Source organism: Limulus polyphemus, unplaced genomic scaffold, assembly GCF_000517525.1.
Source record: "Limulus polyphemus unplaced genomic scaffold, Limulus_polyphemus-2.1.2 Scaffold462, whole genome shotgun sequence".
Classification (NCBI taxonomy): domain Eukaryota; kingdom Metazoa; phylum Arthropoda; class Merostomata; order Xiphosura; family Limulidae; genus Limulus; species Limulus polyphemus.
Genome location: NW_013666072.1, coordinates 407,713 through 417,966, shown reverse-complemented (window position 1 = coordinate 417,966; position 10,254 = coordinate 407,713). Strand labels below are relative to the sequence as shown.

The 10,254-nt window shown below is 35.1% G+C and overlaps 1 protein-coding gene across 2 annotated transcripts in view; it reads left to right on the top strand.

Moving 5' to 3' along the window:
- Nucleotides 1-10,254, top strand: part of LOC111085550 — a 98,283-nt gene that overhangs the window by 70,810 nt on the left and 17,219 nt on the right. For both annotated transcript variants that reach the window (XM_022384646.1, XM_022384647.1), the window contains exons 2-3: nucleotides 7,770-8,113; nucleotides 9,228-9,330. In XM_022384646.1, coding sequence (XP_022240354.1) covers nucleotides 7,770-8,113; nucleotides 9,228-9,330 — 447 coding nt within the window. The remainder of the gene's footprint in view (nucleotides 1-7,769; nucleotides 8,114-9,227; nucleotides 9,331-10,254) is intronic.

The following is a 10,254-nucleotide window of genomic DNA, read 5'->3' as shown; positions in this document are numbered from 1 at the left end:
ACAATGAACTTCCTCAGACTGGAGAGAGCAAGTGTGTGCCACACAATGAACTTCCTCAGGCTGGAGAGAGCAAGTGTGTGTCACACAATGAACTTCCTCAGCCTGGAGAGAGCAAGTGTGTGTCACACAATGAACTTCCTTAGCCGGATGAAAGTAAGTGTGTGTTTCATACAATCAGTCAAGTTAGACTAGGTACGTGTCAAGTCATAACTGCCCATGCCTAACTACGACTACGAGCGGCGGCATTATTTTCGACATATTTTATCTATGATGTTGGACAGTGTCATTGGCAATAGCGACACTATCCAGATTAATTATGTTTTTAGTTTTTTACAGACTACAGGTCTTTTCACTGCTATTTATTTTCTTAACTTTGTTTAAAAAAAAACAACACAGCAACATTTTGATGTATATTCAATTTTACACTTTTCTACCTATTTTATTTCCTCTCTTTGATTGTTTTCTTCCCTTGCAACAAAATGTTTAGCACAGATAGCTATTATGCTTTGTGCCGTTAAGCCCAAACAATCAACCAACCAGTTCATAATGAATATTTTCAAAAAAGAAAGAGTAGAAGTGTATCGTACATTAAACAGGTTATGCTTTCGAGTTATTGAATTTCCAAAAATTTACAAACTTTGTCTTGTATTGAAACACTTTTAAGGTTAGCGCCAATAATTTTGTAAATAATTATAAAATACAAACTTACGTGTTTCCTCTAACCCCCTCTCCTTTTTTTCTCTCGTTGATTTGTTGTTTATAACTCAAAAGTATTTAAGATGTGGAGGGGGGACAAGAATACACAAGATTTTCAACCACCCTAATTATCAATAATAAGTTTAGCCGTAAGAACGCGATGCTGGAATAATCTTAGCCAAAGCGAAAGACCAACTTCCAGAAAGTATAAAATCAATCAACTTTCTGCGCTCAATCCAAATTTAAACATTGCGTCTCCAGGTGCTTCGTACGTCCGCGCAGAATTATTGTATTCAAATTTTGCCCTTTGCAAAGTAAGTAAAAGATGTATTCAGTCAAACAAAATCCAAACAGACTTTAGTGAATTAAAGATTTATTTTGTAGTAAAGTTTTCGTTGGTAGTATAATTTCACTAAATATAATGGAGCAGAAAATGCAATGCAAGTATTATATTAAACAGCTATAGAAACTACAACCCATAGGTTAGTTTTCAGTGTAAATTTATTGCACAATGAAAATGACTCGCCTTTAAATCAAGGATGATTAGATAAGAATGAATTCCAAGGTTTAATAAGGATTAATGCTTGTTTCAAAATGCAATGAAACCTGAACGACACTATTAAATGGACAAACATACACAAATGATTAAATTTTTACTCTCGCGGTCATGCCCATAGGTGTGTCGTAGTAATACTGTAGAAAAATACAAGCGTTTATATGAAGCTTCAAACACAATGACTTGCCCCATCTTGGAGCACTGTTAGAGTGATTATACCACAACTACATGTGTGTAAGTAATTGCTCGTTATTTATTTATTTTTCTTTTATGTCCTCAAAATAAAATAATAATAAGAAGGTTGAGCAGCTGATTTTTTAATAGCAACCTCTGTTCCTTATCTAAGCGCCTTATTAAAGAACAGACATTTTACTGGAACGAACAGCTCGTCAGACGTGAACTTCTCGAACACTTACGGCTCATCTGGGCAGGACGTGAGCTGATGATGTTATATGAAGGCGTGGTTCCGTAACGAACTCTAAGACTATGGACTGATTTTGTAATTCCCAATATTAATAGCAATGAGAGACTAGTGGTAAAAAAAACAAAAACAAAGTGGTAGAGAAGCTGCCCTATGACAAGAACTTCAGCTTCATACTTCAGTAGCTATATCATTATATACACGAATACATAAATACATTACAGAATAAATGTAATTTCCTACTATAATGGGCCGGACATGGCTTAGCAGTTAGCTAGCCGGACTGTAAATCCAAGGATCTGCGGTTCGATTCTCGTCGCTACAAAATCAAGCTCCGCACTTTGAGACCGTGCGTGCGTTCTAAGTGTTATGAACATATTCCACTATAACATTAGAGTAGCCCAAGAGTTGGCAAAGGTTGCTGTTGACTGGCTTTTCTATCAGTACAAAATTAGGGGCAATTATCGCAGCTTTGTGCGAATATCCGAAACAAACAAAGAACTATACCAAGTAAAAGATCATATATTATATCAAAATAAAACTGTTTCTCACTAAATGCATATACATGATATCTAAAAAGTAGCAGCTGTTTTAATATATTAAAATGATACAAATGCATTAGTACATAGGATTAAACTCTAACAATTGTTACTTTTTAGATATCACTACAACTGTTTATGAACTTTCCACGTATCTTCACAATGTGAACAAAATAACTCGTAATTTGACCAAATTTTCTTAAGAAATGCGCAGTAATCATATCCTTCCAGATAACCATCGAAGTTCAAGAAAGTGAATAATATACTATTTTTGTGAATATAGAAGAGATGAAACTTTGGAATTGGGAGATATTCATTTCCCAACTGAGAAATATGAAAATAAACTTTACCTTTTTTTTTCAAAAAAGAAAATGGGCTATAATTTTTGACTTTCGTTTGTTATAAAACTTTACTTAGTATAGTTTCTTAAAAACGGCGTAATCCATACAACTTTCAATGTCCCCCAGCGGCTCAGCTGTAAGATTTAGTGCTTATAACACTAAAAATTGGAGTTCGATACCCAAAGTTGACACGGAGTAGATAGCCCGCTGTGCTGCTTTGAGCTTAAAAACAAACACAATCAAAATTTCAAAACAATTCTTTGAATATTTACATTTTTACAAATGCTCAATAGATGGCGCTACAAAAAGAGTAACTAAAACTACTATTGGTTTTCAAACACGTAATTCAGTAAATTTGTCTACTAAAACACTCTATATAAGTAGGTGTATTATTTTATTTAAGTTACAATGACTTTTAGGCTCTGGCATTCTTGTTCCTTTTGATGATTTTGTACAGGGTCTTGACAAGATGTATGAGTTGAGGAGAACAAGTATTTCAAGATGTTGTTGAAAACAGTCTACAGGTGTTGGAGAAGCTCCGTGAAGAAAGTTCAGAATTTGCCAGTGACTTTAGGCCCAAATTATCTAGAAAAACAAATCTGTTCTTAAGCAGAGAAGACTGCTAACTTCTTTCAAACTGAAAAACCATTACAAATCTCCTTTATCGGCAAGATGCCATCAGTACTAGAGGGTGTGTCGTCCCGCTGGCGAGACAAGCCTTACGCTTCTATCTTGTGAAACTGATAAGGCCTGTCACGTGGATGGCACCAGAAGGCACGCGCCGACAGTCTGTACTGTCGCTTACATGCAGAATACGATTTAAGTTTAACTTTTCTTGTTGAAAAATATTCGATTGAAATCATTGCCGTTCACTAAGCCTACTTAAAATTTCATTCATTCCTTGTTCGAATAGCTAGAACAATTTAACTCTAAAATTCGAGAATCAGTAGTTTTTAATAATACTTGTTCCGGAGTTTATATGATTCAACAGTAATAAAATATTGAGATTAAAAGAACGACGAAGCTTCAGAACTGTTTCGGTTCTATTTTCGAGCAGTGACTCAGAAATTAAGAAACTTAGAAAACTGTTGCTTTAAAGAGTGGGGTGCAAAGTATTTTCGGTATGTGGCATTAAGGGAAATTTCGTGAGATCCTCCCTTGTAATTCGCGTTTTTTAGAGATCGGTAACCGTTATGTATGTAAGCTACAGGGGCTGGAGAGCAGAAGGCGATGACACATATCTTAATTATTCAATCATTTTCCATGGTCCTGCACCCGCCTTGTGACGCGGGAATTCTACGGACATAGAACGCTAAAATCTGGGTTCGATTCCCCGTGGTTGCCACAACAGATAGCCCAGTGTGTTTTTGCTCTACAACAAACGACAGCCTATTTATTGTGTACTTACTACAAGAAGAACATCATGATACACTATTCTACCTATTTATTGCGTACTTACTACAGGAGGTAACATCATGCGTAACAAACATACTTCTACCTATTTATTGTGTACTTACTACAAGAAGAACATCATGATACTAAATACACAATAAATAGGTAGAAGTATGTTTGTTACCCATGATGTTACCTCCTGTACTAAATACACAATAAATAGGTAGAAGTATGTTTGTTACGCATGATGTTACCTCCTGTAGTAAGTACACAATAAATAGGTAGAATAGTTACAGGAGGTAACATCATGCGTAACAAACATACTTCTACCTATTTATTGTGTACTTACTACAAGAAGAACATCATGGGTAACAAACATACTTCTACCTATTTATTGTGTATTTAGTACAGGAGGTAACATCATGGTAACAAATATAATTCTACCGTATTTACTGTGTACATATTACATGGAATAACAGTGCAGGGGGCATTATTCTACACATTAATCGTTTGCGTACTACAGAGAGTAACAGCACGGGAAACGCGCTTCTACTCATTTATTGTGTATATTTACTACAGGAGATAACAGCACGAGTAACTTACTTGTACCCATTTGTCGGATACATACTACAGGGAGTAAGTAGCATAACAGTACGTGATGACAAAACCTTGTCGAAACGTTGTACATTTGCTGTGATGTTAAACTTATATTAAAGTTTTTCTTCATTATCCATTCAAGCCGTCTCCAGCCATTATTAGTACGTGTAAGTGCTACATATAGTAAAAACACGAGGGACAGTCTTCTATATTGGTATAGTATAAATGTTCCTACATAAACCTCTAACGATATTGTATCATATTATGAACTATTGTGCTATAAGTGTTGTTTCTTCTAGCAAGTATTATGGATGTTGGCTGACATTATACGTAACTGGAAAGACGGTCCGTCGAATATATATTCTCTCCTGGAACTGGAAGTTTTTGAAATGGAATCTCGATCATTAGGATATTTGTTGTTAAGCGCAAAGCTACACAATGGGCCCATCGCGATTATCGAAACCCAATATTTATCGTTATAATCTTCAGACTTGCCACTGAGTACGAAAATAGGATACACATTTAAAAGCCACAGCAGGGTTGGACCACATTATTGTTGTATCTCAAGTTCAACTTTAAACTCATTTTGTTGATATTGTGAGCCCAACAAACTTACTCTCCTGTTTCTGAAGTTCCGAGGTTCACGTGCTTGCCACAGATTTGAATCTTATCCAGTTACTTGAACGAGAAACGTCACGGATATTATGTTTATTTATCGCACTCCATAAAAAGTTCGAAATTATATAAACATTCCATTCTTTATTCATCGTGGTTTATAAAGAGCTACGAAATTGTATAAAAATATATTAAGTTTACTTGTAGTGCTTTATGAAGAGCTATGAAATTTTTATACTAGGACTAAAATGCAATATATTTTTGATAAAAAATGAGTTGTTTTTTGTTCTTAAGTCTGCAGATTTAGTACAATTTAAAGTACAATGAGTGACCGATGAACGAGGTCCTTGTCAGTGTATTTCACTTTCTGGATATAAAACTTCTTATATGATAGAATGATAGCAGCATGTTATAGCAGGTTGTCAGATGGAACAATTAATCATTTAGTCTTCAGGACCGAGTCGATGTAAGGAAAACGGAAGGCGACAACATTTTCACAGCATGCTTCCACAATACGACGATGGAAGCAACGATTTTGTCTAGCAGTGTATGTTCATAGTGAAGATAGTGTTAGAGAGTTCTAACTGTGGAAATATACTACTCACCTCTCTTGGTGATTAATCACCTTCAACGTATGCAAACCTGTCTGAAACACTGTAATAAACCGTCTAGTTAATGAAGACTTTACTGAAAGTTACACGCTACTTTAGTGTCGATAACTTCATAAAACAAACACATTTAGGCTGGATCTAATTCTAGCGCAGCGGGATCTAAGCTACCTGTTGTGTTTCAAAATGGTAATTGTATTTTTTTCATGTAGGCATTATAGTCTACCAAAGAACGGAAGTAAATCAACCAGCCTACAGTAAAGACGGTAGTAAGTAAACATGCAATATCATCAATTTGTTTGGAACAAAACATTATTTTTTTGTCAGCCACCTACGACTACTACATTATAGTTTTAACATAGTGATATTAGGTTACGCTCTGATAAAAGGAACGCTTTGGAAGAAATGGCCGTTGTAGCCCTGCTACAGGAAAACCTTTCTCAGGCCCCCAAACAAATCTTTAATAAAAGATAAGCAGCTTAGTTTTCTATTCACCCACTCGTGTCTAAGCATAGAGAAATTTCCTCAACTCTATTTCCAGCAAGGTTAGGCATGATTGATTGATTGAAACGATGACTTTCTCTTGACAGAAAAGGAAAACATTCCCAGAGAATTCTGGTGTAAGAACTGGATGTTTAGAGAGAAAGGAAACACCCTGACGCTGATGTTTGTACTTCAAGATTCTGATAAATGAGTCACACAAACAACTCTGACTGGTTAGACATTACAAAGACACGACGCGACCCATCATAATGTACAACAATCAGACTCAATCCAAACTGATGTTATTTTACTTAATTAAGTTGCGTGGTGTTCAATGACAAAGTTAGGTGAACGTGGTATTAACATAGATGAAAGATCGAAACGCACCTGAAATTAAGCCTATTACGAGGTTTGATGAAAAGACCGCATAACTGGCTGTTCAGTTGCACTTTATCAGTTTGTAAGCACTGTTAAGGTCAAAGTATAAATGGTTTGTTCTAGTCTTATTTTACGTTATTAACTTTTTTTTTCGTTAAATTCAAAACTGATTAAACGCACGACAACAAAAAGTAACACAATGAAAGATTGGCCGCCATATTTTCATTTCGTAGAGGAATTTATTCTTTTGTTTCACAATAGATATATCACATCTAATCAACTTTTTCAAATCTTCTTTTCTAAAAATATCTGCAATATAGTTATATTACCGGAAAGCAGATTGCAACGAAAGGCATTTACCTTCACTTTGATCTTTATTGCTCAAACATGCCAACAATTATTTGTCACGTAATATTTCACCACTGAAAAAACTTTTATTACAATCCGTTATATATAAAATATATAGCTTTGATATATGCAGTCATGACGGACAGACACAATTAAATACATTAAACGCACCATGTCGCTCTAGTGTACTGGAGAAGTTAATAACATCGTGAAATTACCTTGTTAACATATTGATCTTACTGTATTAAAATAAAAGCCAACGTATGAATATAAAACACATTATGTAACCAAGTTGGCTAAATTTCCATAAATTTTCAGAAGTACAAATTAACCAAGACACACACTCCATTAATAATGAGCAAACTTACATAATACATATACCGATATAAACATTTACTTTGAGAGTTTGTTTATTTGATTGTTTGTAGCTAAGCACAAAGCTGCACACTGTTCTGCCCACCACGGGTATCGAAACCCGGTTTCTAGCGTTGTAAATCCGCAGAGATACCGCTGTGACACGGGGAGTCTCTTAGAGTGTGTGTGTGTGTTTTCTTATAGCAAAGCCACATCGGGCTACCTACTGCGTACAACGGCTGGAATCGAACCCCCGATTTCAGCATTGTAAATCCGAAGACTTACCACTGTCCCACTGGGGGACCACTTAAAGAGAGAGACAGAAAAATTAGCAATTATAAAATAATAAAAGTTAAAAAAGATTTGAAAGTCTTTACATATTTTAGGAAGTACGTTATTTTAAAGATTGGCATTAAATTTTTAAATTTTATTTCATTTCAGGTAAACGGGAAAGATATTACAACAGCCACTTCTGAGGAGGCGCTAGAAACGTTCTGTGTAACGAAAGAACCAATCATAATTGAGGTTTTGAGAAGTCCACCTAATCCTACTGTAACTATCTGGAGTCCAAATCCCGTTGATGATTATAGTAGTAAAACTGATTGTTTGGAAAAAAACTGTGCATCAAACCTTTCTCTAAAAGAAGTCGAATCAACGGTTTCTTCTAAGCCTAACAACAGGTACATTCCCGCATCTTCAAAGCTTCGAGACTCAGCAACGCAAACAGAATGGATAGACGGATGGGATGAATTTTCTTTAGAGATTTTTTGTAGGGCTTTGGACAGGTACTAGTACAAAATACACTTTAAAAATAGAATAAATCATTCATTAATTAGAGAAAAACAAAATATATAAAGTTAATTCTTTATGTTCGATTAAATTTCATTTCAAATGCATTTATTGAACGTGGCCTACTGGTCAGCAGATTGAGCGTGGCGCATTAGTTAGCGTCATGAGTTGCTGATGAAAGGGTCCAAGTTTCGAGACCACTGAATACGTTCCATACTTCCAGCTGTGAGCACGTTACAGTCTTTACCTTTATTCGTGTCAATGATTCACATAAAGCCATTGTGACGTTGGGTGTTGCTGGCTGGCTTCTTTCTGATTATAGTAGAATCCTAGACGTCTCTAACGTCTCTAACCATTGAAGTTGAAATTTCGAATTCACTTGCATTTTTTGCTTGTTTATTAACTTAAATTACTATTAACATGCATATCTCATAAAAGAAATTATTGAAGAAACATATCCTAACACATCTCTAAGAAGAGAAAAACACAAAACTTCATTCTCTTGCTATATAAGGAGAAATTATTAATAAAATACTATTTCTAATTCATAAAATAAAACTAACAGATTTAATTAGGCCTATTTTTGCTTACTTAGTTAGTACTTATTTGTAGCCACGTTTGAGTGTATCTTAACATATAAGTATGTTTCATCATAATTTCACAAAATTTATCTTTAATTCATGTGAGCCCCCTAGTGGCACTGCGGCATGTCTGCGGACTAACAACGCTAGAAACCGGGTTTCTATACCCGTGGTGGGCAGAGCACAGATAGCCCTTTGTGTAGCTTTGCGCTTAACTACAAACAAACAAACAATTAATTCATGTATCAATAAACTGCACTTCTGAATCGCGTTTTTAAAGGTCAGAAATTGTTTGCAAAGGTATTTTGTGTTTTCAGTGTTCTCTGACTATCACATACTCCAATTCTTTGTTTTACAAAAATATACTGTTTTAGCATATTTGCACAGTTTTTGATTTTTAAGAGCACTTTGGATTTTTTTGGTGCATGAAGACTACTCAGTTCTTTTTGTTGAAATGCAATCTGTTTTTTGTTGTTGTTCTTTGCCCACGGCTTCAATCACCAATATAGCTTATGCATCCTTGTTGCAGGTGGCCTGGATCAGAAGGAAAAGCAACACTTTGTTCTGAAACCACCAGATGTCTTACCACAGCTAACAACACACTTCACACGTGTGGAACAAGTACAAATTTGGTACGTAACCCATCCATATTCACCAAAGAAAAGAAAATCACTCGATTTTTCTGTCAGAAGGAAACGTATGATTTCGATCAGTTTGACTGCGCCATCCCCATAAATAGAAACATCTTTACTGGCTGTATGATATCTTTCACACTAGTGCAAAACAGGCACTCACACTGGCATCAATGTGTAACAAAGACAGGCTGGTAAACTTAAAGATAGAAAAAGAAATAAAAGTTCATTGGAAATAATTTTAGCTTCCTTTTTCTTTCTGTGGAAAAAAGAAGATTACTCTGTTATTATTCCTTTTTTTTAAACATTAACACTATTTTTTGGCTATATAGTCAGGAGGTATTGCCCTTTATAATTTTTCTAAAAAATAAACTACGACTAACGAAATGTCCCCCCATTGGCACAGCGGAATGTCTGCGGACTTACAACACTAGAAACTGGTTTCGATACCCGTGATGGGCATAGCACAGATAGCCCTTTGTGTAGCTTTATGCTTAACTTCAAACAAACTAACGAAATGTGAATTTAGTATCCTTCAGTCGAGAATAAGATTGTCATCTCTTCGATTTGGTTCTGGAAAATGTTTGTTCCTTCTGTGGGATAAGAAACCATGATGTTTTTACCTTTATTATATAGGAAAAACACTAGTCAAACAGAAACAAACTGATGTAAGTTTTAGTCAAACAGAAACAAACTGATGTAAGTTTTTGTCAAACAGAAACAAACTGATGTAAGTTTTCGTCAAACAGAAACAAACTGATGTAAGTTTAGTCAAACAGAAACAAATTGACGTGAGTTTTAGCCAAACAGAAACAAACTGATGTAAGTTTTAGCCAAACAGAAACAAACTGATGTAAGTTTTAGTCAAACAGAAACAAATTGATGTGAGTTTTAGCCAAACAGAAACAAACTGATGTAAGTTTT